This window comes from Dromaius novaehollandiae, chromosome 2 (assembly GCF_036370855.1).
Source record: "Dromaius novaehollandiae isolate bDroNov1 chromosome 2, bDroNov1.hap1, whole genome shotgun sequence".
Lineage (NCBI taxonomy): Eukaryota > Metazoa > Chordata > Aves > Casuariiformes > Dromaiidae > Dromaius > Dromaius novaehollandiae.
The window spans coordinates 140,456,035-140,483,687 of NC_088099.1; the positions used below are offsets into that span (position 1 = coordinate 140,456,035).

General features: G+C 38.5%; 1 protein-coding gene across 1 annotated transcript; it reads right to left on the reverse strand.

Moving 5' to 3' along the window:
• On the reverse strand, positions 1–26,014 carry MEP1B (meprin A subunit beta). Its single transcript, XM_064507608.1, has 15 exons — positions 25,934–26,014; positions 21,291–21,309; positions 21,059–21,109; positions 20,909–20,952; positions 19,783–19,861; positions 18,952–19,069; positions 14,493–14,671; positions 13,158–13,376; positions 9,849–10,001; positions 8,847–9,062; positions 6,433–6,897; positions 4,561–4,743; positions 3,649–4,054; positions 1,189–1,390; positions 1–162 (listed from the first exon to the last, which is right to left on the reverse strand). The coding sequence occupies exons 1-15, from the start codon at positions 25,994–25,996 to the stop codon at positions 145–147; spliced, it is 2,415 nt and encodes an 804-aa protein (XP_064363678.1). The 5' UTR covers positions 25,997–26,014; the 3' UTR covers positions 1–144.
• Positions 26,015–27,653: the final 1,639 nt, after the last annotated feature.

Here is a 27,653-nt window from a genome sequence, read left to right on the forward strand (position 1 = left end):
TTTTATCCAGATGGTGCTTTATTTTCCAGACTGTAGAAACCTTTAGCATGATGGCTGAAATAATGATAACAGGAAAAATAATGATGTGGTTGTCGTTTTCCAGTGATGCCCATCTTGAGTCCTTGGTACTTGTTTTCAGTATCTTCAGAAGGATGTTTTACTCTTAATGGGAGAAAAAAAAAAATCACATCTTGAGAGACAAGTGTGTGTGGCAGGGTAATATGTGTATAATGTGAGAGCATTACTTGGAAAGAAACCAAAATAATTTACTGGAAAGACATAAAGACATAAAGTAACAGTGCTAAGTGTGTGGCAGTGCACAGAATACTGCATCTCGACAGAGTATCACACACAGAATATTAGGACAAAATACAAAATGGCAGTGAGAGAGGAATGGAAAGCAGTTCCTTTTCAGTTCACTTCCAAAATTTCCCCAGTGTCTTGTGAGTCCCTCTAAGGTACATCATTCTTGCTCTTTCCAAGAATGAATTGGAAAGGCTTTAAAATGAGAGTCTGGATGCCTGAGACTTTGTGAAACTTCTCATCAAAAGCTGCCAAAATATCTCTTACGCTCACTGCCTTCTGGTTCAGACATCAGAACAGTTTTAACCTGCTACCTTCTTTTACCTTTCCCTAGACCTTGGCTTTTATGGCTACTTTACTCCTTGCAAAAAGAATGGCCATTGAACAGAGAAACTGTTTTTCAGATTCGCTTTTTGTTTGGGGTTTCGGGGTTTGGTTTGTTTTGCTTTGTGGGGTTTTTTTTTTAACCACTATACAGTGACGCAGGTGTTTTAAGGTGCAAGCTTCAGTATAAAATGCAGTAGTAGGTGAAATGCAAGTCCACTAAGCAAAAGACAGATTTAGTTAAAAATTGAAAATCAGCACATTTGCTCACATTCTCCCACTTAATGTGAGATGCCATCAGGGCAGATAGAGTGGTGGGGGCACGTTTGAATGAACTGGCTTTTTGTTGTTTGCATTTAATAGAGTTTTTTTAGTTCCCAAGTTAGAGCCTTCAGACTTTAAAAAAAATCTTCAGTTCCTCCAATTTACTTTTTACTGAATTTGACTGTTCCTAATGCAAGAAATCAGTGCTGTTGTTTGGGAGGATGTTGTTTGTTTCTTTTCTTTTGCAAAAAGACTTAGAAATATCTATATCTTTGACAAAACAGGCAAAATACTTACTTCTTCTAGGGTCAGGTTCTCACTGTTTTCCTTTCCTTGGCTGTATTTCTTTTTAAGGCACACTACGCTTGTGATAGTGACAATAAGCATAACAACAAATACAGTTATGCTTGAAGAAACAGCTATTACAGTATTTTCTTGAGTTGAGCCTTTCTTCTCACACTTTTCTCCCATGTACCACCAATTATCACCTGCTGGACATCTGCAAAATAAAGGAACAGATGTGGCATCAACTAAACATTAAAGGAATGAAGAGGGCTTCCTAAAAAATTGTTATCCCCAATGGACTGTTTCCGTATCCTAAACCACCATGAAATTATCTTAAATTGGACTTCTGTTTTAAAGTTGTCTTGAGCGGCCTCCTCTCCTTACAGATAAGCATCTGGATTTGCTCCTTTCCCTTCAGATTCCCCCTGTTCTACAGGCTGTCTCTCCATAGGGACCCTTTGTGGGAAAACCCAGATAGCAGCCCCATGCTTTTGCTTGTTTAAGGCTTAGCTGCAGCTGGTCTATAGAGCTGCTGCCACAGAATGGTCATCTCTAGCTACCAATAGAGAGGCCCTGCAGATCACTCAAGCCACTTCTCTGCTTCCTGCTTTAAGTTTATAGCACTTCTGTTGAGAGAAAAATCATTCCTACTTCATGAAACTGTCGCTAGGACCCCTATCACTGCAGTATTTGCTTGTACTATTACCAATTCGCCTTCTTATCCTGATGCAATTCTGCCTTTTGTCATGCTCAGCTTTTATACAATGTCCTTCTATCTCCTTCACTCAGTCAATTTAAAAAAGCCTTTATAGTGAGGAGTTGAATAAAATCCTAGCGGAACTGGTCCAGAAATTTTACACTGCTATTGTTATCCACTCAAGTCACAGTTACCATCCTCTAGCAAACTTCATGCTCCTGATTCCTCATGTCTTTTTTTTTTTTTTTTTTTTTTTTTAATTTTCAGCTCATCTTACGGAGCAATTAAACGTTATGAGGTAAATGGGATGGAGATCACAGCTCAAGCTCTGAAAGCATCCCTGACCAGATGGTAGCTGAACCAAAACTTAGGTGGGAGGATTCCAACACCAACACCTGCTTTGGAGCTGACAGGGATGCTGGATAACTTGGAGGAATCAAGGCTTGGAGGTTGCTTAATCCTAAAAAGCATTGTACAGTGAGCATGTGATGGTCCCAATGATCTAACTGAAAAAAAATATATATGTGCAATGCAGCTGAGTTGTCACCTGTCTCTACCTTTTTAACCCTGGTTATGCTTTATGTTACTGTTTTTCTATAGTTCCTGTCTACACCATTTATTCAAAACTATATTCTCCACCCTGGAAATGAATCTATTTGTAGTGTACTGCAATGTTATTGGCTATTTGTGTGATCAGGCTTAAACTAGGAGTTATGGATCATATCCCCTCTAGTTTTCCCAAAAAGAGATCAGAGGGGAAATTGGAGTCACACCTTCTTAATGAAGGAAAGTAGGTCACATACACACTAGTGCTTCAAATAGTTCAGAGATGTTAGAAAATAACATTTTCTTTTCATATCTTCAAAATCAAGCATAATGTTCTGCATGATATATATATTTTTCTTCTTCTTAGAACAGCTTCTTGATGTTTTCACAACCTGTTTCTGATGTGCTGCACAAGCCTCCTTACAGAACTGTTTTTAAGAGGCTTCTAAATGGGGAGATATAACACTTAATGAGTCATACTGACTCTTGTTGTTCTCGGCCTTTAGACATTTGCCTCACAGCACTCCCTCAGTCTACCTGCCTTGGCACAGCTTCACAGCACAGTGTTACTATCTTCAGCCTCAGACTTCATCTGAGAGCTGGAACAATACTAATTACCAGGTAGGTTATATAAGTGAACCCACAGAGAATTAAATAAAAGTTGTTATTTGTTTTCTTGCAGGCCAAACAATCTTTTTAGTTCTCAGCCTCCATCACTAGTTTCAAAGGCAAGTTGCAACACTTTGGTAATTCATGGTCATGATCTGCACTACACGATATTTATAAGTCAAATTCTGAACCAATGCTTTTGTTGACTTCCTGACTAAGAAATATTAAAAAGTATTTTCTACTGATAGAAATGCCAATTTCTTTCACCTGCATTTATGTTTAACTCTTATATCCTTTAAATTCAGCTGTAGGGATTTCTAAGATGTATTAGTCCATTTGATAATATTGGACTAATACATTACTGAAAATAATAAGTATGTTTTAGATATAATTTACAGGTAAGTCAAGCAGAGTACTTCAAAACAGTCAGATGTCGAGTCTAGGAACTTCTGTATTGCCCAGGCTGGTTGTAAGCTTAGTCTTTTGCAGTAGCAGTTGGAAATGTTTGCCTTAATTAACTATAGTTTATCTTTCCTTTCATTAGAAACAAAGATTTATTCTACTAAAAGCTTTCATTACTCATCATCAGATTGTATTTGAGAGCGAATAAAGACAGTCACCTGCACACAGGTGCTTCATCTACAATAATGCAGATGCCATCATTTTCACAAGGGTTGTCTGAACAGGAATCCAGAATATCTGTCACTGGGGGTTCAGTCAGGATGACAGAGGTTGTTGTGATGGGTGTTGTGGTGGTGGTAAGTCTAGTGGTGGGCTTGGTGGTGGTGGTGGACGTGGCGGTGCTGGTGGTGGTGGACGTGGCGGTGCTGGTGGTGGGCTTGGTGGTGGTGGTGGATGTGGCGGTGCTGGAGGTGGGCTTGGTGGTGGTGGTGGACGTGGCGGTGCTGGTGGTGGGTGTGGCAGTGATGGTGGCGGTGGAAGTAGGCCTGATAGTGTTGGCACTGGAATTATTCATAACAAATGTGGGTGAAGCACTTGGCTGAGTTGACAGTAGATGTGATATATCTGCACGAGAAAAACAAAAAGATACAAAGTTTGCACTCTATGCTATTTTTCCTCTTATTCTAATGGTAAGTTCTAGTAATAAAGAGAAAAGGAACCTGTGAATTATTCTAAATTGTCTTCATCTGGTATAATGAATAAATAACTAGCCTTTTTAACTTTCAGGAGCATGCTGTATATTGAAAATCAACTTTTATGTTTTTCAGAAACAGACAGTTTTATTCAAAATACTCTATTAAAAATGTTTCATACAGGAGTAGCATCATACTGTACAATTAGATTTTAACCTACACATGAGATTAATGGATTACACAGTAGATATACACACGTATTTAGGCAACACACAGATTTAGGAAAATGTGATTTGACTTTAGCAACATGAATAGTCCCACTGACTCCCCAAAACACCATGTGTATTTATATCTAGAGCACTAGCGACTTAGTAAATATGTCACACTGTGTATTTATTGTGTTACAAATGACACCAGCTGCCATCAATGTTTTCATACCTTCTACTGTTAAAAGAATATAAACACCATCTTCTTTAATAAAGTCGCGGCTTCTAAGTCTCTGATGAGTTAAGAATGCACTTGTTCCACTTCCTGGACCTCTCATGAATGCAGTTCCATTGGGAAAATAAGCTGTTGATCCCACTTTGTCTGGTCTATCCCAAAAATAATTTGATGAGGAATCTGGAAAAAATGAACTGTATGTGAATGTGGGGCCACTCAAGTGTTTTTTCTCAAAAGGGTCCCACTTTTCTCAGATAATCTTTGCTACAGAGTAGAACTAAGGATTCTCTCAACAACCAGCTTTGCCTGCCTCTGCTTATTTGCTCATGGGTATCATGAATATGGAAAAACAGATAAGTTATGTGAAACTCAGGAATTAGGAGCAATGTTGAACCTGCCTATATCTGTAGATTTTTTGACTGAGATTCCACAATGATGAGATGCACAAGCCAATGAACTATTTCTACGGCTGGGTTTGGTCTGAAGTATTGAGAAAAGAGCTTGCCAGAGAGGAGGTTATCAGAGCGCTAGCTGAAAAACTGTCGTGGTTGTATTTCCTTTAAAGCATAGTGGGCAAGAAGATGAGTAGCACATGAATTATCTTTAAAATGTATCAACTCAGTGCTTCTCAAAAAAAGAGCATCCTTTGGATGTAGACCAGAGGTACTTGAACAATCTGGAAGGTCACAGGTTGCTGATGTCCCCCCCATCAAGCCCACTTCCGAATCTCGAAGTTGAGCCTGGTTGTCTATGAAAGTCTCTGACACACACAAGGGGAAGAAACTGCCTGCTCCAGCATCTGTCTTGGTTAGAGAAGAGTCAGAAGGTTTCTCTTGGGCATGTTGGGCTACCAGCAGTGTATGAATATGCAAGGGAGAAGGGGCAGAGAGCAAACACAATGCAAAGTCCAGGGTATGAGGGAAGGAAAAGGGCTGAGCACTGTGGCTATAACAGCACAGAGCACAGGGAAAACGTCAGCCTCTGTGGGGGATGTAACCTTTCACTTATGAGGGAGGCCATTTAGTCATGCTAGATTACCCACACTTTGCTTTCACTTAGAGACTGTCATAGAAAAGTGAATGTAAATGACTTTTTATATATATATATATATATATATATTATATATATATATAAAATACTGTGACTTAGACATTTTGGTGCCTTCCTTCCTCTATTAATGTTACTGTCTGAAAGCCCAGGAAACTAATTCAGTGGTAGAGTCTTTTTCTTTTGGCAAAACCCTTCTATCAATGCACCAAGTGCTTTTGGCCTAAATCCAATCTTTATCCAGTGCTGAATATGGGGTTTTATTTTAATAATACACAGACTCTTACCCTGTTCTCAGAGTTATACCTTTACCTAAACTGCCTCCTTTCCATGTGGACAATTGCTCCTTATCTTGTCACACCTTGAACAGGTACAGATTATGTAATGTGAATCAGTACTTTGCCCATCTGGAGATTAGTACTGACACTAGTGTTCCCTTTACCAGGAGGGAGGGAATTTGTTTAATGGCTACACTTTTATCTGCTGTCAGCTGTGTTAACTCAGTATTTTTCTTTTCAAGCCTTCTGGAAAACTTTCACTCTTGTTACAGCACGTAAGTGCATCTTCACAGAGCAAATGAAAGAAATTTTAAGAGTGGATGATCCATCTGTTCCCTATGAAGATCGCCTCTAAAATCCCGGCTCAATCTACTTATTTGTTCAATTTTTTTTCTTTTCCGTAGATCAATTGTATTGTTGTTGTGAGCAAATGTAACTCTCTGGAAGCTTAAAAAACTGCACAAAGTTACTCAAACAGAAAATTTGACTACTTATCTTTTTGCTGTGTTATATATATTGGATATCACATCTGTTTTTAACTAACCTAATGCTAGAGGATCTGTTGTTACACTTCTTTGGTTTGACATCCGTTGACGAATATCAGGATGCTGGTCCAGCAGAATCATGGTACCTTGTAGCCATGCACAGGGCCATTGCAACTGATCATCGTTTGCTCCAGAAATCAAGTGCAAGTAGATTGCCAAATTAAATGGGTTATCACTGGTGCCATTTACATACAAGCCCACCTGAAATGCATATCCTTCACTAGAGTAAAAAGGTGGACTGTATATTCTTCCTGCTGTCCCTTCAGGACTTGTGTCGAGGAGATGCGTGAAATTTCTGATATGCCAGACATGGTGGGGACACTGTGTTTCTGACAAATTGATGTCATCAATAGAGAGGCCTCCGTTTGATACACCAGTTCCTCTTACGCCTTGAAACAGAACCCGGAATTTACTCGTGACATTCAAAGAAACATGATGGAGCTGCCAGTAATCCGCAGGTGAGCCTGAAAGACAGGGGTTGGGATTTCCAGGTCAGCAGCACAGTCAAGTACCATCTAGGTCTACAGAGCCTATTCCAACGTTGTATGAGAATTTCCCAGCTTCACTAGCACTGAGCTTCTGGAACATTTCCCTCTTAAATGTTACTCAAGGTATTTAAAAGAGGTGTTATTTCTTGAAACTTTTTCAGTGCAAGATTGTATTTTTCACTTCTACTTTTCTACAGATTTAATACTTAGGGCTATCAGCTCTTTAATTTGAGTGAAAACAGTATTAATGGTTTTAAAGACAGTTCTGTATTTTACATTTTTTAAAGAACATGGCATTAAATTAGTCCTAATGTTGTGATAATTAAACACACAGAAAAGATGGCTGTCACCTGTATAATTAAAAAGAAAAAATTCAGAGCAAGATATATTCAAATAACCGAGTAACAACATATCTCAACAAGAAAACCTGCAGAGGCTCCTGGGAGACTAGAAATACAAGATTTGTTCATTTTGCTCTCAGATATAAATGGCTTGCTGGAAGTTTGCCTCTGCAGAAGCACTACTCACACATCACATGATTAATAGTACTAAGTTCAATTAAAGCCATTTGCAAAATCTACTTCATACAACATGGCCTTCGTGTGAGTCTGATGCTGTACCCATAAGTGCCTGCACTAGGAAATTCCGCTCGACTCCAAGAGCAGTTTGTACAAAAACAGAGACTTCTGGACAAGGGCCTTGTAAGGTAAATTAAAGTATGACATACTTTGTAAATAATATGTACAGCAAAACAGTGTCTTTTGCTGTCTAGTTTATGTTCACGTGCATGGAAGACCATACAGGAAGACAATACAGGTCGATACATTTCTGCAATAAACAATGCCAATCCCAAATATAGAACACGTGCTTAATGTTCTTAGCAATTCTTAACACAGTACGATGGATCTCAGATATCGGTCTTAATTTCTTGCCTTTTCTTCATTCTTGTTGTTATAATGAGGAAGAAAAATACAAACTCAAAACCAAGAACTGAAGCACGCCACTATTTTCCATTTGGAGGGCTCAGACTAATCTGAAATCTACCTCTGCCCTTAACAGCCCTGACACGTATATTAAGGATTCCCAATGGCATACAGGGATAAAGAAAGCATCAAGGTGAAGAAAAGAAGGGGGAAAAAAGAAAAGAAAAAAGGCATTAGTAGGAGCTGAGCCTCAAGGGACAAAGAGAAGCAGAGGAAGGACTTGATATCTGTTTTGTAAAAGAACTTGCTCAGATCCTTATGCAGCCAGCAGATTGAATTAGTTGTAGCTGTAATGAAGACCAAATAATAGGTGAGTATTTGAGAATGTAGTTTAATGATAAGGCACCTTTGGCAATTCTAGCTTAAAGAGCTCTTTTCTACCGACCAACCTCCACTGCTCATTCTATAAACCATAGGCTCCTAACTCACAGGAACATAATATTCCTCAGGATCTAACTGCAATCTTAACATGTTGTCATGTATTTTAGTTAAGTCATTTCAAACATTGCCCAAGACGGGTTTTATTTATCTTTTTCAAATTGTTATCTTAGGTAGCCCAGGGCACTTATACTTTTCATTTCTTTATTATTAATTCCTTATTCATCATAATTTACTGTAATGACCAGCTACTTCTCTTGCTATCGATACCAGCAATTCCTGGACAGTTAAAATGACCACTCATGGAACTCCAGCTATTTTAGCAAGAGAACTATCTTGATAATGCAAGAGTTTGTAATTTGTGACAATTGATTATATTATAGGAAAATGACTAACTGAGGATCCATCAAGCATAACTTCACCAGGGGAGAATCAATTGCACAATTAGAGAAGAAGTCAAAGAATAAAACTAGGAGATGAGTCACTTTGCTATAATATTTTCCCCCAATATTTTGGAAAGGATATTGAGTACAGATTAAACCAGAATGCAATTTTCATCCATACCTCTTATCTCTTCAATGAGTGTCAAAGTACCATTGGGGTGGTCCGAAGTGTACTCCGTGACCCAGACGTACAGCTGGTCGCTTTCGTGCCCACTGTTGTAGAAATAGAACTGCAAGCACTGAAAGCCTCTTTTGGGATACAGAATTCGGCTCTCCAGGACAGCGGTGCTTCCCTCTCCTACAGCGCTGGTGTTGAAATGCATGAAGTAGCCAGAATCTGTCAAAAGTAGAGGAGAAATGAGTGATGGGGGAGAGAGAAAATAAAATTTTCCTTGCGCTATTTTACTGTATTACTTAGCACTATATTGAATTTATGCCAGAGGACATAGCCTGGGGTCCTGGTAAGCTAGGCCTTGTACAAATCCAGTCTTTCAGGCTGAGGACTGTTACCCGCTCACATTCTTCAGAGGCAGAATTTTTCTCCTTGGAAGATTTTTCCTCGTTTGGTTGTCTCTAGCAAAGTACTCAAAAACATAGACTCTCTGATTTAACTCTTTAGCCAGTACCAGTAATTTATAGTTGACATTCTCTCTGGAGGACTGGTTTAGGCTTCTGAATTCATGAAGTTTTGACTGATGAGTTAAGAAATAATTGGCTTTATTCCCAATTAATTGTTCACCTGGGCCCTGATAACATATATAATCTCTAAATCCCAATCCTTTCCAAAGACTTACTGAGTGATTATTCAAAAATAAATGACTTATCATAGCAACAGTCGTTTTTGTGCAGCTGTACCATGGGTTAGAACATTTTATGTTCTTGTGATGGTGTTACACTAAAACCAGAAAACAGACCAAAAGAGGTAAGAACATTCAATCTTCTTAAATAAGCAGAAAATACAATGTGTCACATGATATCCCTAAGTACGTTTTATGTTGCTTAGTTAAAAAGTTGACTGTAACTGGTCAACAAATAAACTGAGAACAAGGCCGAGATCAAAGTCAACTTATATGCCTTTGCAGAAAATACTTCCCAGAGAGATAAGAACAGTCTTTTCTCATACCTTCGCATTCTCCCATATTGGTATGATCAGTATTCGGCCCAGCAGGAACCTGAGACAAACGCTGCCAATCACTGTTATCATCTGAACTTTGAATCATACCACATATATTTTCAAGTTCAAAACTGCATGTGTCCATGAAGCTTAGGGAGGAGGCTATAACATTAAAAAAAAAAAAGAAGTTATGAATCCCTGTTACATGACATGCTTTTTAATTCTAGGCATCCAGAGCCAAAAGCAAAGAGAGACTAAGAAATATAAACACACAAAATGATCAGTGGTTTCTAATACCATCAATATCTACAGGTATGATGCCCTAGAGCTCACTGCATTTGGCCCCTAACACTGAAGCTAATAAGATGTGGTCAGGGCCACACCGGGGCACTTAGCAAGCACAGAAGGGTGCCAGCTAATTATCATATCACATCTTTAATTTATAAAAAGCACACCAATAGCAGCCCCAATCCACCAGCCATCACACAGCCAAAGGGTCTGAGGTCTTCCCATTCACTCCTCTGCTTTCTTCAAGCTAGTCCACACCTGGCCACAGATTTTGATAGTTTCCCTAATTCCTCAGCTGGAGTGCTTATTTTGAAATACAGTAGAGCAGCACCTGTTTCACTGCAATATGCAAGCCTTGATTTTCAAAAGCTTATTTGAAAAAAACATTTGACAGAAGTAGATTTGAGACCAGTGGCTATCTCAGCTCATACCAATTTTGAAGATCTCTCTTACATGTAACCAAGAAGAAATTAATTGAAGGAAGACCATGCAGTTGAGTAGTAAATAGCAAGTACATTGGAAGGAAAAATCCTGTATAAAATGTTTTCTCTATCTAAAGCTGACTCTGCATGTGCAAGGGAAGCTACAGTCAAGGTTTATTTCTGTTCTTAGATTTGTCTCCCATGGTACCATGTTTGAGCTCTGTGTAACACCAAACATGATTTGAAAACAGTTACATTAATAAAATGCTTCATGGTTATCACTTTCCAAACTATGTCTAAAATATTGTGGCAGGTTTAAAGGTTTCATTGCACTATAAAAAGGGCCTTGAGTATCACAAAAATCAACCTCAAAGGCATGCCATATGTACCACTTGCACTACAGTACAGGGAAGTGCTTAAGTATGAACTGCTGCCAAATCAGTTGTACTGTTGAGATATTTTGTACTGTCCTCGTAGAAAGCTAACAGTCCTCTAGAGGTTGCAAGGTTATCATAAGTGTTGTATAACCAACATCTTTTAAGAAATGCTATTTGTATGATGCTGCAAAAACCAAGTATGTGTTCAGCCTGGCTTTCAGGGTTATATTGAAGGCAGAAAAAAACAGCTAGGGTGTCAGCCAGCCTTGCACAAGCAAGACTGTAAGTAAAAATACGGAATTACTAGATGAAAGAACTCTTTGAAATCAAAATACACTTTAATTTCTACTTCAGTTAAAAAGCGCCCATTGTCATCTAATGTCTAATGAAGAACTGAATGACAAAAGCGAGAGTAAAGCAAGGCCAAGTAGCGTACAGTGTATTTCTTAGATTAATTAATGAGATAGGGAAAGGTGGCAGTGTGAGTGGTTTTTGAAGTTCATCTGCACCAAAAGCCAGATAATTTCTAGGCATTTAGTGAATAGACAATACATGGGGGATGAATGTTGTGTCCTGACTTCCAATGGCTGAAGAGTATCTCATAGTCAGTTCTACTAAGTAATATGCTAGAAGGGGAAAGTGTGCTGCAATTGCCTTTATCACCATGGGCTGAAAGACAAACCTGAGGAAGACAGCAGTACAGAGCTGAAGTTTTAGTCAGAAATTCATATGTTGTGGGGTTTTTTTCAATTTAAAAACTATGTTTCTGACTTTCAATGTCAATTCCTAACCATACAAGTTCTTAGCAGGAATTTAGCAGGAATTCATGTTCAGCAATAAAAGTAATCTTAAGGAGACCTTTTCATTCCTTTGGGAGGACATCAACTTCCAAATCATGTTTGGTGTTCTCGGTCTTTCCTTTAAACTGAAAAGGTCAGCTCAGCAACTGGGTGAGTCAGGGGTGAAACCTGTGGAGGGAAGTCTTTCTTGGTGCTTGGGCAAATTGTGGGTGATCTGGAGATCACTTATGGCTCTGGGAATATTGTACACATCATACTAAGCCATATTAAGCCAAGGAACAGACTGAGGAGCTGGCAAAATCCTGATTGTGATGGAGGTAGTGGGAGTTTTGTCACTAATTTCAACATGTCTGGGAGGGGACTAATTTCAGCACCAGGGGGGATGTGAGTAAGGTTTAAGAAAAAAGGTAAAATTTAATGAAGTATTAATAGAATGCATGAGAATGATGAAAAGCATATAGGAATAATGGAGAGGAAGAAGGACCCCATCCGCTGTTACAGACATCCTTAGCTTTAGACAGTTGTATAAGGCCTAACTGATTGTACGTCAGATGCTGCAAGCTAGGACTGCATATAAGTATGTCTTCGGCTTAGACTTACATGAACAGAAACATTCTTGTCAGAATCATACACACACAAAAATGCATTGTTTTAATAAACTGATAGCATTTTTAATTAATATATCTGTAGAATGAGGTTTAAAATAATTGTAAAACATTAGTTGCTGCTTGATATGCTGAGGTAATAAAATAAAAGTTTAATCTGAGTGCCAGAGCACATTTGATACAGTCTCAACTACAGAAGTACAATCCCATTTGGTAACAGAATTACCTGTATTTCTAGCTCTCTTATTTTCAATCAACCTTCTAAAATAAAACTCACATGAGCAAAATAATTCTTTCCACCACCGTTGTAAGAAACTGGGTTTGAAACTAAAACCAGATTTTAAAATGCTCATGTTTTCTTCAGGGAAACGTCCATAATCTGTTTGAATGAACACACGCTCTATCTCACAGCCTGCATGAGAACTGAGTAGATAAAACAGCCACACAAAAATACTCATTTCTGTACAGTGTCTGAAGCAACAGCTGGGGATTAATGGGTGGGGGAAGAGGAAGCTTGTGCAGAAGCACGCATTTTAAACAGCCACCCAAGGGATGAACAAAAATCAGTTGCTGAGTGATGCTGGTTTTTAACTAAAGGTCAAATAAAATTGCACGGAAAACTCTGCTACACAGCAGTGTTTCTGCAGGAGGGCTATGTTATTTCTAGCTGTACCATTATTCGTGGTGTTTTTAACACAATTCACTTCTCTGAATATGTTTACATCTCTTTTACTTGTGCCTGGGTGAGTCCAGCATGATGTATGTATCACCCTCATTTCTTTCAAATACCAGAAGCAAAGAATTTAAAAGAAATGGAGAAACTCACTGCAGTTGTACAGCCGATTCAATTTCTGGAGATCATAATCGCTGAAATCCATTCGCTGTCCAATCACGTCCGTGAAGTCTGGTATGTTGGTTATGATGGTTGGTTCAGTGCCATTCCTGAATGCAGTTTTGCTGTAGTGCATCACAGAAGTATAGTCATAGGGAACATTCAGGGAGTCCGATGTTGTATCATCATATTTATTGAAATTATGTTCATAACCTAAAAAGGAGAATTCTTTATTGCCCAAGATGATCACGTCTTTACAGACAGGCTTTAAATGACAGAGATCGTCAATGACATCAGATCCCCAAGTATATTTTTGTAATAATTTGCTTGTACTTACTCCATAAAACTATTCTATTTTTAATTTAGATTTATTTAGCTTCTTTCAGCCATTGGAACCTGATATGACTTCTAGTGGATGAAAGAAAGCTTTTTTGCTATCAGAAATCTTTCCCCCATGGAGCTACTCGTAAACTTTGAAAAGCTTTTGTTTATCTCCTCTTTTTGAAACAAAATAGGTGAAACTTGCCTAGACTTTTTATCATTCATGTTAGTCTTCTCTGTTTTCAGCTTACTAACATATCTTCTTGGGTACGCATACTCAAGAGTGGACGTCCTGTTGCAGTACTCCAGCTAACGCAGTTTGCAGCTGCAGTAATCCCTCTCTAACTTTGTTTTTACACTGCCTGACAGACACAGAGAATCACAAAAAGCTGAAGAAACAGTTATCAAAAACAGTCCTGAGGAACCCCCTGCAAACTGTCACGCTTGTGTGAAATACCCTAATACTTAAATTCAAAAGCTGCATTGCCCAAGTAACTGCTTGTGTGACAGGGACCCCGAAAAGGCAGCTCCGCTCTCTGCCTTCTGCTTAGAGGCAGGCGAGAAAGAGAAAGATCAGCTCTTTCTTTGGAGATTTTCCACTGGCTTTGGTTGCACTGGCTTGTTCAGGGTGGGATTTTTTGTTTGTTTGTTTTTATTACTTTTGTTTTGTAAAAAGCTCCCACTGTAAAACTTCTTTTAGAGTATCCATTTAAAGAAATGAAATTATTCTCTTCTGTTGTTCCACTGTACAACATTTAGCATAATGGGACTCAGATCTCCAGTTAGGCCTCTGGGAATGGCCATGATGCAAGTAATAACAACAGCCACAAAAAAATAGGGCTTTCTGTCCCAAATAGATGTCACTTGATATTTAATTTATTGATATGCTTTGTTGTGAAAAATAAGTCAAGGTGAGAGAATATCCTAACTGTTGCAGTTTGGCTGAAATTGGCTCCACAGCTACAACATGTGTAACAGCATGAAAGAAAAGCCAGGGGAAGGACTTACCAGACTGAATTCTGTCCCACATTATGGACACGTAGTCGTCCCGGTCGGACCGCGACTGCTCGTGCCAGAACCCCAGTGCATGCAGGAACTCGTGCTCAATCGTCCCAATTCTGTCACAGTTGGCTCCAATTGAGAGCTGCTGCAGCCCCTGTTGGCGGTTTCCTACTGAGGACCAGCAACTAATATCGAAATATAATGAAAGACAGACCTGTGAAATACATACCATCCCCATATGAACTCCAGAATCGGTCTATTCAATAGGTATAATTCTAGCTGGAGCGTTAAAGTTATGTTTTGCTACAGAGACCACTTTTTCATTGATCTGTTCCTTACTGGATCTTTTCCTCTCGTGTTTAATGCTGTTTTGATGAATAAGCAGTTTCTCAGCTCTCACTTTTAATGGGTTTTCTTTAGTAGAAAAATGTTGAACTATTTGTGGCAGAAATAACTGATGAGGATTTTCATTGATACCCTGTTAAGCATCAAAGACTATGGGCACATGATTTAAAATGACTGTAGATTAATTAATTGCTGCTCCTCAACTGGGCCACAGTGGGCCACTTTGAAGCTATCCCTATTTTAAGGTAAAAATATGTTAGCGTAAATTCTCATCTCTGCCATTGTGTCTCTCTATGTTTTGGGGACTTTTGTTTAGTGATGGTTTGGGACAGACAAAGTACTCTTTTGAGTGCCTATGTTTACTTCGGGGATGGCTGGCAGATTTGACAGTGCTTTCCATAAGTTCTTTTCTTTCTAGATATTTGTGAGTTGTTGTGCGAGAGCACTTGTTGACCACTCACTTGTAAGGAAATGGAAAACCACAGCTATGCTGGAAGTTTTTATTAAAGAGTAATAACATTTAGTGAGCTATCTGCACAGGCCCATAAAATGGCACCCCATGTCCACAAACTAGCAGGCACAGAGAGTTACATTTAAATTGATATTTTATGCAGCAAATAAATCAACACCTACCCAATGAAGTCTATAAAATTAATCAGGCACAAAATATCCCATAGGATTTGCAATCCTATCACCCCAGAAGTTTAAAAAATAAGCACACCAGGCACTTTGGAGCCCTGTAACTTATTAGTGCAACATATTCCACAGTATTTCTCTTGCCGCAAAGCCGCATGGGCCTTAGCTATTGATTACTCATTAAAATCACAACATGTGGTCCGGAAGGGAACACATTTGGCATCTATAATTTCACTGGTTTTCCTTGAACAAGGACTCGTATCGATTATTTAGCTCTTTCTGGTTGTGCAACCGTAGAAAGAGTCCGTTAGAGTTCTGGGTCCGCTTCATACCAAAGTCCTTTCATCCAGCTTCACAGTTGTCGTGTAGAGCACAGGATATCCACAGGGACATCCAGGACGTTGGCAAAATTAGCGTCCAGATGATGGGGGGATGCAGCTTCCCCTTGCCCTCTGTCTACCAAATGCTTTTGACAACATCTTTCTGAAACTGCGAGGGAGTAAATGCATGTTCTGTGCAGCTCAGCACTGAGAATAAAACTGTGCAAGTGGGAGCTGGCACTGCAAGGCACTGGGCACCTGGAACCACATGTTAGCAATGTCTTTAGGAGGGGGGAAAAGACAGGAAAAATGTCGCAGTTTCTCCAAGCACCTTAGAGCCATATCTCCTCAGATTCAACGTTTTCCACACTGGTAGTTGCTCTACCAGACCCTACAGGAGCAAGGAATAGTACCTGCTCTCATAAGCCTCACCAGCCTTCTTTTTGGAAGACACACTGTAAGCATATACATGCATTAGTAGCGCCGATACTGTCCAGAAATCCCCCTCCCTAAGAGCCACCTGTTTTTTCAGGCACTTTTTCTTATACTGATATCCTGCAAGTAAATAACTTCCACAGTATCAGAGCACAAACATTTTGATCCACCAGCATGGAGCTGGTTAGCCAGGGATCTGTATCAACCCACCTCCATATGGACCCCCCTAGCCATGTACCACGGTGGCAAAGAGCTGGAGTGACCTCCCAGGAGGGCTCCATGGAAATGTGACTTCCCTTTTGGAAATACTAGAGACAGGGTCGATTCTCCCTGGTCTACTGACTATACAATTCTAGCATGCCATGCTAGTTTTCCTGCTCTTCATGTGAAGAAGGAGGAGAAATGGCACACGCATTGCAATTTCTGTGTGCTTTGCAGGCAGCTGCCACATCTGATGACCTTGCCATTTCTGTAATCCAAATCATCCCTCATATGTATTGCTTAGCACACAGGCTGGAGTCAAGAAAAGGCCTTTAAATAGATCTGTGGTCTAACCTCTGCTGCAAACGCACAGAGCTGAAGAGAAGGCTGAAGCAAAAGGCTGAGTGTAATGGTGGGTAAACAGAATTTCTGACCCTTTGGGTTATTTAGGAAAGACATGCTCTCTCACTGTTAACAAATGTAGAAGACTGACAATCAGTACAGAGCTAGAAAACACACAGTTCCTACTTGCCTGGCATCATGAATACCTATATCTGTAAACACAATACAGGCAGTAGCCAAGGCTTGGCATATGTTAGATGAACAATGCGGACAGGGAAAGGGCTTTTTCTCTGCACTGGGGCTGATGACACTGTGTGCGTATATCAGAGGCTGCACACTTACTTTCACACAGGGCAGTCAACACAACGAGATGGCAGCTGGCTTCTTTTGCGGCTGACTTTCGAATTCAAAAGGACAACCCAGGCGAGGACTTTATGGCCAACCACAAATCTCTGGCGTGGAGTTAATCCACCTCCCTGTGTATGTTTTATAGATGCTGGCAAAGCTCAAAAAGGCAAAGAGGATTTATTGGCTTTTTGTTGGTGTGATAAAACTTTATGAATCTGGCTGGTGTCTCCAGGAACTTTGTGCTTCTGCATGCACTATACCCTCTGGACTGGGGTTTTTAGTCTGAGGTTATAGGAGACTTAGTTGAAACAAAAAAAGTTGGGTAGGTCAGAGTGGAAACTGGTTGGTTTACCCCAGTTCACCTTGTCATGTTACATCAGAACGGAGGAAGGGAGGAAGCCAAAGGCCGCTAGTGTGGGCTCAGTTCAGAAAATCCCTTCATACAGTCCAAAAACAGCCCGGTGAAACTGGCCAGCCACTCTGGGGAGACTGTGGAGAGTAGCTCCAGTCTTCTAAAAAATGCTGCTGACCATTAACAGTTTTACTGATCTGTCAGCTAAGATACTGGAAACATTTCAGTGCAAGCAACATGCTGGGCAGTGAAGGTCAGGTGTTACCCAGCTGGGCTGACCTGTGCTCTTGGTCACCACGACCCATCTATTTCTAACAGAGACAAAAAATGAAACATCATGTAGACGTCTCTGAATTAGCACAGGCTACATGTTGTGGTTGTTTTTCAGATACAATTTCTAGTAAATTCAGTGGATACTTTTGTGCCACTATGGACCCCAGAATTCAGCCCTGTGTGAGTTTTCCATTCAGCTCAAAGAGCCAAAACAGTTGTTAGCAGGGGAGATGCAGTGCTCTGTTAGTGTCCACAATGACAGCTTTCAGCGTTGCGTTTCAATGTCACGTGCACATCACACAGAGCAGAATATATGAACAGCCAGAGACTGAAGAAATTTTGAAGCAATTATCTGCAACAAATACCTCAGAACAAGCTAAAGGGAAAGGGGAACATTTCTATTATCTGAAAATCATCCTCCATTTATGGATGCAGTCCTGCTTATAGAAGGAAATTATTTTCTGAGAGTAAATTTCCTTACCAGGCCATCAAGATTTCTTTGATCTCTTTTCTAACATGAAATAAATGGTTCAGCATAGAGTGGAGAGTATATTTGTTCTTGGTGCACTGTTTTGACAGAAATTGTTCTAGAGAGGGAAGCAGCTGATGCAATTTTGACTTCATTACAAAAATGTTATTTTGTAAAACTCCAGGTGGAATAAAAAAGCAATTCATTAAAAAAGGTGAATAAACTGAATCCCCTGTAGAATGTATCAGTGTTGTGCAGCATTCAAAAATATTATATCTCAATGCTGATATGACATTGTTTAAATGTAATTCTATTTGTTAGAGTTAAACAAATTCATTGTCCCTCAGTTAAAGCTACCACATACCTGCTGTTGGAAATTATTTTCTAAAAATAAGGTATATTAGAAGGACCATGTGAAAGTGACATTCCAAATAGCCAAAGGTCAGGCAGAAAAATAACTGGTTTATTTCAGATATTTTTACTATGCTAAAAAAATTAACTCTTTAAGGACTTTATTACATCTTATATTTAAAAACAAATATCAGCAAGTAGTAGTTAATTACTACCAGGATAATATCTGATTCAAAAGCTACTACAATTCCCAGTTTAAAAGAAAAAAAAGGAAAAATGGACACATCAAAATGTAAAATTATCATCAGACATGTGGGTTTAAGAGCAAATACTGGCCATGAAAATAGCCTGTTGCCAAATAGGATGAGAGTTATTTCACATTATTCCTCTTACCCACTTCCTTTGAACACAGATATGTAATCCTTCTCTCCTTCCCAAGGTTTGAAGTCAATACAGGTTTTTAGTCGATACTGTTCAAATGCCTTGAGGATGAGGCCCTTAGCATTCATTTCTGCAAAGCAAACAGTGTTCTTGTCAATACTGAGCCAATAGGTTTGTGTTATCAGCACTGTGGAGCAAGTCCTAAGGGTAGGTCTTGCTCCAGCAATCTTTAATTAAAATAAGTAGGCTTTTTGCTAGGTTTAGGCTTGGGTAGGTACCTAAAAATCATAAATTAGACTGCTGTGATATTTTATCTTTCTCTTGTTTTGTTTCAATGTTTTGGTACTTATGTATAAAATATGACTTTATGGGCATATAATAAATGATAGTGCATGAGTCTTACTTCTGTTAATGCTGTCATTTACTTTACTGAGAATTATCTGAGTGACCATTAAATAAACAGTGAACGAAGACATCAGATTTCACCTAGTGCAACCTGCAAGTTACAAATCTCCTGCAGGACCTCTTCAGGCCTTGAATTGCTAATTCCTGGGTTATCCCCTCTAAGAAACTAGCTTAGTTTGAACCCCTTCAAAAGTTTAGCTCCTAGTCTCATCTGGGCTATAGCAATGCAGGGTAAGGTGAGACCCCAGCGCCGACACTAAGATGCTGCACTGCTTTTGCACACCCAGAGCTAATGCTCTGTGCAAAATGCCCTGCTGTAGGCTCAGAGCACGGCAGTGGGGGAAGGAAAGGATGCCATACTATCTCAGGATTTTACAAACCTGTATTTAACACTTAATCAAAATGACATGCAGACATTGTCAAGGGCATATACTGTACCCAGGCTGTCTTCGAGGACATAGGGAATAGTGTACGGCCACCGATAATTGTCACCAATGATGGAGTTTCGTCCCTGCAGCTGAAAAAGAAAATAAGTATGCAGTCCTCAGTAAAAAGTGATTTAGGATCAGGGAGTAAAATAGCTTAACAGCGCTAACCTGCAAAGCATGCATTATGTCTCTTACAAATCCATATGAGATACATAACAAATCAAAGAGTTCAAACACTTGGGTAGATCACTCAGAGATCTTAGGCTTGGGTTTGAAATGCCTTCAGTCCCTACTACCAGAGCTTCCAATTTCTCCAGCACTTTCTCCATGCAGATTACCTGAATTTTGATGGATGAGTAGCCAGAGTTTCAGTTTCTATAAGAAGCATTAAAATCTAAAGTGTTAAAATGTGCATAGACATTAATAATTTTGCAACTTTTCATACATGCAACGATCTGTTCCTGTGTCCTTAACAAGCGCTTTCCTTGCCATTGATGTCTGAGCAGAGCAGTTCACCAAAAGGGAGTGTAAAACACTATTGACTTTCAGGAGAACAAGATGAAACTGCTTTTTTGGATTTCTACTAGGAATCGTTGAGATATAATTTGTTATGTAAATATTTTATTTTGTTTTATTGAGCGGATGGGGTACTAGACAGGTGCTCTAAAATGTGGTATAATTTACAGATTTAATTTTCCTTTGGCTTTAGTGAATCTACTTACATAATGAAGAAGTTTTTGCAGCACTCTTCTGTAAATTTAATTGGCTGATAATAAATATTGTTCAGATAAATTAAGAAACTTCTGTATAAACCTGTCTAGATGTGATCAATGCTGCTGAATCTCTTAAAAGTACGAACATAGAAGTCACAGTAAAGGAAACAAGAAGCTAATAATATTGATCTAATGGCTGATCTGATCTGACTGTGGATAATGTTTCTGCAAATGTACCTGACTCCTTCATTGTCTATGGCATTTTGTAGAAATCTATCCCCAAACATTTTCAGTTTATTGTTACATAAACCACATTTATTGTTAGCACAAGCAGGTTGCATTAATCATTTTCATGCCAGTAAGACTTGATATTGCATAAGTCATTGACACAGTTCTGGTTTTATATTTTACATTTGCACTCACCCCATCAAGCTTGATGTCTCCCTCAAAAAGGTTCAGTCCTAAAGCTAAAGGGAAGAGGAGATTAACATTCAGTTATTGTATTGATCTGTGGCTACTGTAATGAAAATCATGCAACATTTAAAAGAAAAACTGAATTTAAAAAAAGAAAACCTTCATTGATGTCAAAGATGTCTTGATCAATTCCTCCATCTAAGTCTATTTCTGAAAAATAAAAAGACAAGCGAGGTAGGACATGAGCCCTTGCTGTTATCTTTATGAAGTGTGAAAATTAATGAAATAACAATAACAGTAATTATAACTCTGTGCCTGTCCTATGCTTCTGAGCAGCTGTTTTTGCTGCCTGCCTCCCATGCATGCAAATAGAGCTCAAAACTGAACTCACCAGTCGTCTCCGGAGCAGGCTGGCAAGGGGAGAGAAAAAAAAACACATTAGTAGAATGCACATAATGAAATGTGGCTAATATGACTCTCTTAATGGTATTAGAGATGCATTTTATGCTCAACTAACAGCATTTAGTGCATTGCATTGCATTGGAGTGACTGGGCCCATTATTTTCCCATTCAACTGGAAATATTTGCTTATGTGTCTGTTTTGTGTCCTCCCACTTCAGTATGCACTGGTAAAAAGCAAGTCACCCACTACTGCTTCTGTAAAGTTTTTCCAATTGTTTTTCTCGCCTGACTCAAGCAGTGCTGAGCACTCTTTCACTAACTGGAAAAAAGAGCCTGTTATTTCTACGAAATCAAATATTGCTGCTAGTCAGGTGCTGTACAGAACTTTTCTCCTGCCAGTTCCTGGGCACTTTATGAAAGTTAAGCATTTCCATGTTAAACCCAGGGATGGAGAGACAGAGGGCCTGGTGCAGTGTCGCACAGCGAGGCTTGGAAGGACTTGACGCAGAGCCCAGGTCTCCTCCGGCCCTAGTCTTTATCTAGGCTCCATCCAGCTGAACAGCACCGACTTAAAGATTGCTTTTGTGATGTGCAAAAACCAAGTTTTGGATCAGAGCAAGACTGTAATGAAACATACATAGCACAGTTTTCCTTGACTTAACATGCCCATGGAATATCATCTATATTCCTTTATTAGGCGAGACACTCTACATAGCACTAAGCAACTGTATCTCATGCAGGGAGTAAAAAACCCCACCTTTCTAAGCAATGATTTCTGCTTTCTTTCTTTTTTTTTCCTGTTTCTCATCAGAAGTCCTATTTTCCTGAGTTTGAAAAGAAGCTCACAAACTGAAGGTTAAAAAAAAAAAAAAACGCTCAAATTTTAAGTTCTGACAATACAGGGTACATATATATCAAATGGTAAGATAGAGCAGCAATTCTGCAAAGTAGGATGGGAATTTTAGTTTTTTTCTCTCCTGGATTGTTTTTCTTTCTCTGTGTAAATAATTTCCTACCTTTCCTACATGCAGTCTTGTATGCAATATTTTTTAGATGATTTTTTTAACCATGTGAAACACATTCAACATCCATTAGAAGCAATGAACATTGGAAGATCAACATATTCAAAGACTTTAAAAATAAAGTCCATGCAGTCCACAACGATATTAATTTTGGTCAGTTTTACCATCTGTAGAGTGGATAAGAAAGTAGTGTGGCCAAAAATTTCAACAGATTAAAATCAATATGTTCTTCTAGATCTCAATTTTGGCACATAATTATGGGAACAATTTGAGGTGAAACATAACTGAGAGCACTAAAAATGATGGGGTGTGTCTGAGATTTTGTTGTTGTTAAAAGTACATATTCTTATCAAAACAACCCGCTTGCATAAAAAGAGTTAATTTCAATGAAATTTCTTCATCTGGAACAGGTTCAGAAAGAAAGTTCTGAAACTGTCAGATTGCCTTACTTTGTCTTTTTTAATGAAAGACTGTGTTTTCAATCTGACATGCCTGTGTTGTTAAAAAGTGAGCAAAAGAGTAAAAATACTGTAAATTCAGAAAGTTACAATTTCATTTTAACATTCTGATTTACCTGAACTAAAATTAATTAAAATTGCTACTTTACATTTTTTCCTCAGATTTTAATAATTTATTCTGATTTAATTATTTATTCTGCCTAAGAGGGGGGAAAATATTTTTTGCCCAACCAAGTAGAGGCTATAACGTACAGTTTTAACATAGTTAATGCCTAATTGATATAAGTTGGTATAGTCAGATGCTTAATATCTTTATAGTATACAAAAACACACAGTTTTTAATCATGTTGTTCTTTTGCTTTTTAATTCTCTTAATGAAATCTACCATCAATATATTGTTTTAGTGTAAAGGAAGGATTTTGACCTTGAAATTTCGGTTACCAAAAAGCATTGAGCAGGATGTCTCCTGACCTGATCTCTCCTGAAACAACCACGTTATTAGAGAACCAGTACTTCACATTTCTGGGTTGCTTCAAATTTTGGGAGATTTCAAGATACCCAGCTCTTAAAAACCCAGTGTTATTTTAGAAAAACCACTGAGTCCATTGAAAAACTATTTCTAGAGGTGTGCGGATGCAACATGACAAATGCTAAAGGATTGGTTTTGATCTCACATTTCACTGAGTTAACTGGTGTTATTGAAGTTTACACTGATGCATAAAAAATAAGAATGGGAACTTTAGAATTAAAGACTTAAATTCTATAAGAGTACTGTTTAACAAAACAAAATATCTTTTCTAGACAAGTCATCCATACATCTGTAATGTCAAAGGGTTTCTCTGAAGTTTTATTGCACTTACATCCTAACATTTCATTTATTTATCAAAACTTATTCATATAACAGTATTCAGTCCACATATTTTCAAGATTTGAAATCAAAGTGCAGCTTGTAAAACAAGCTGAAAATACATGCGCAAAGTCCGTAAGACACATTTAGAAGACTAAATTTGCTTTTAAACACAAGAATTCTTCAAAATCCCAGTCACATACAGAGTTCGAACTAACGTGGAAGAAAAACAGCACAGGTAAAGCTTACAATCTTCAAAAATTAAAAACACATTATTGTCCTTTCTGCTAAAGTTCATTGATGGAGGCACTGATGGGCATCATACCCTGAAATTTTTAATGCACTTATCACCATTAATGAAAAGTAAAATATCTCTGCAGTTTCAATAATTATAACCAGCTACAATGTTCCTAAATCCGCTAACCAGAAAACAAAACCATGCTAACAGTAGAAATAGGCTGTCTCATGGAAAAGCTCCTCTAGCTGTAGCAAAAGCCCAGAAAACAGAAGATGAAATCAGTGCAAGTAAATCCAGCTGCACTTCTGGTGCATAAAACAAAATGCGAGTCGGTTACCAAAGAATACCAAATTCCAGTGATAACTGAAATCCAAGCTGGTCTTCAGCATCTGAAAACTGTCACTGAATGTTTTACATTGAAAGAATTGATCCTTCCTTTCTAGTTCTTTTTGAATAAGGCTTCATCTTTCATCATGTGAATCTTAGTGGTAAAATATTCAGTTTCAGAAGGGATATCTGTGTGTTTAAATATTACTCACGTGAGTAGCAACAGCTGGATCTGACCAAAAATAGCTATGGTCTCAATAGCAGCGTGACCACTGAGGCCCACATAATGCATTTCCAGTCCCTAAAAGTTTTGTAAATAAATAACAGATTCACAGTTCACAGTCACACACAGAGGAAGGTTATATTAACTGAGATGTACCAAGGGGAATCTAGACTCACTTAATAATCAATAGAGAAAGAAATGGCTAATTGCACACAAGTAATTCATCTCATCCCTAAAATACATACAGTACATCCACAATTGCTAGTGTCTCTAGAAGATAATCCACCTCACCTAGGCTGGATATTTATGTGAGGATGTGATAAATCACCCAATGAAAATTTCCCTCTTTCACCAGGGACTTCAGATGGAGCATAGTCAATCACCTTGGATGAGATACCCTAACTTATCAGTATTTTCTCTAGAGAATACAACTTCTGTTACTGATATCCAGAAACACGAGAGAAACCTCTGTTGGCAATAATGCATATGGAAATAAAATGATTAGTCCTGGTGATCAGGAGCCACTTTCTCACACGTGGGCAGATTATTAGGAATCAGCTGGTGTGTAATAGCTTGCAGATGTTGGCAGCAGCCTGCGTAACCCATTGCATGCTTTACAAAAGCCTTGTAGAGGAATCTAAACAAGGCTGAGACCTGAGTTTCCCAGAGCCTGGAAATACAGAAACAGGGAGCTGTGGTAGACAGCAGGAGCGGGTGGGAAATATGGTAGTGGGGAGGTGAGAATAGAGGAGAACTATGGGAAAGCTGGAGATATGGCACTGAGCTCTTGACTGCAAAGACAGATCAGTGTCTGTTGGTGGAGAGGAAGAGGAAATGACAGCCACATCAGGTTACTGGAGTTGGATTCATAGGATCAGATAGTTAAGTTGCATAAACTAAAAAAGATAAGGCTATTCCACTTAAAGTAATGCCACAATATCTTACTCTGTAAATTACCCGGAAGCTACTAAGTGCAGAAATGAACTTTCAATAATCTACTGTTTTTTTGCTCTCCTAGTTAATTGTATTGTGTGATATCACTCAAATTCCTGGCAACTACAATGAATTATCACATCAGCAAAATACTGCATTTCTCCACAAAAGATAGGAAATACAAATTCTCACAACTGTCATTGTTGCTTTTTGTCATAAAATAGCTCAGCTGGAGTGGAGGAACAGAGAACAGAGTCATGAAAAAGCATATCCAGTGGCTGAAATGACACCAATTTCAATATCAAATATATTTCCTATCTGGTAACATTACTCTGAACACTAGGGGAAATTTTGCTTAGATGGGAATGCAAGATGAGATCTTCTGATGTACAGCTGAACCTATTAAAAATAGCAGCATTAAGATCCCAAGAAAACTGAAATCTCTCTTCCTTTGTCTTCCACACAACCATTAGACAGAATTCATATTTTTGCAATAGCTATGTTCTTAGTCTTTTTTTCTCGAATTCATTTCAAGCTACATTGCACTTCAACATAGGAAGAATGTACATTCTTTGTTTTCTTACCTGACTCCAGACCACCTGAAGAAGAAGCCAAGTTAGAAGTGCAGGCACAGAAAACCAGACCATGTTGTTATCCAGCCAGCGTTTCAGACCAGCTTGGTATTTAAGGCAGTAAATGTCATAAATCAAAACCTTTGTCCTTTCATCAATGATTAACATACCATACCTTTTGTTGTCTTAAAAATTCCAGTAAGTAAAGTTCACCATTAATATATTAAGATAACTAACATGTTTTAACTATTTATAAATACCCCTGTGAGGGAAAAAAAAAAGGACCTAAATGGATATTGGATATACAGGAGAACACAAGGAAATGGAAATATAGGAGGAAATGGACACAAATTGAAATACAAGAACTTCCATTTAAACATAAGAAAAAGCTTTTTTACTCTAATGGTGATTAAACACTGGAACAGGTTGCCCAGGGAGGTTGGGAAGCCTCCTCCCTTGTAAATATTCAAAATCTGGCTGGACACGGTCCTGGGCAACCTGCTTAGAGCAGGGGGTTGGACCAGATGATCTCCAGAGGTCCCTTCCAACCTCGACAATCCTGTGGCTCTGTGAATAGAGCTGGCACTAAAAGCTTTTGAATGACGGAAAACAAATAAGACTCTTAGGTGGTAAGAAATAATATATGAATTATTATGTATTTTTTCACAAAAAGTGAACGTGGTAGATGTGTCCACATAAAAATATCTGTCAAAATTTCAAGATCTTTGTATTAGAAAAGCCAATGCCATTTCTACTGTGGATAGTATACTGTACTTGACAGTAGATCAGACCATAGTATTCTTCCAGATTATTTATAAATTCAGTACAGATTAATTTAAAAAATTTCAAAACCCTTGTACTACTTGCATTGTCTTTTATTGTTTGAACTTTTAGTTTCTTCCAAACTTCAGTCATCTCCTCTATTTGCTACTGCCAGAGAATGCGGAAATTGCCATAGGTTCTTCTTATGCTTAAATTGAAGGTACTTGTGGCAATTGTATGATAAGACTTAGCTGAACTTTACCTTTCCCTGGCCAACGATCTGGTTAGGATTTCATAAAAACTATAATGATATTTAGGTTTTGTATTGTAAACAGGTTATTCCTTGGAGAACAGACTCCAAAATGATAATACTATGGTCAGTAACATTTCTCATAGTATTTAAAGTATCAGAGATGATGAAAAAGAACTGGTTGATCCTAAGTAATGAAAACACCAGAATGATTCTAGCTGCTCAGACCCATACTTATTTCATTGTTGACCCATTGAAAAGCAGCAATTATGGATACTATTTTTCTTATAAAGTTAGGTTTTTCTTTTTTAATTGCCTACCAAAGTGCCAATAAATATTGTAATCCTCTATTGGCTGATAATAATTTTGTCAACTGTAATCAAATCACTGATATCGGGAAGGTTGAAAAGCTCTTTTGTCAAGTTTTTTTTCTGCAAGTTCAGCAATCCTTGAATTTTGTATGCTGTCACCTTCAACTGCTGCATGATGACAGTTCTTCTTTTGGAGGCTCTCTAGCTTAGATTGGCTTCATCTATATTAGTAGTTTGACTCAGCTGGAACAGATTTGTAAATTGAAACAGCTGGTGCTAGGGACCTGGCATCTTTCCTATACACATTTCAAAGGGTTTTATTTCAGACCAGCTCTGATCTGATTCTGGAGACTGAATGTGGCAGTTGGACTGCATTAGGTGGAGATCTGACATACATATTCTGGTTAAG

Bases quoted from the DNA above. Each gene is read 5' to 3' on its own strand.
- MEP1B (XM_064507608.1), bottom strand. From the start codon at position 25,996: ATGGTCTGGTTTTCTGTGCCTGCACTTCTAACTTGGCTTCTTCTTCAG. The intron at 13,377-14,492 runs GTAAGTCCTTCC...TCTCCTTTTTAG, and splicing joins GTGGGACAGAATTCAGTCTG to GTTATGAACATAATTTCAAT. The intron at 6,898-8,846 runs GTATGGATGAAA...CCTGTCTTTCAG, and splicing joins ACTCATTGAAGAGATAAGAG to GCTCACCTGCGGATTACTGG.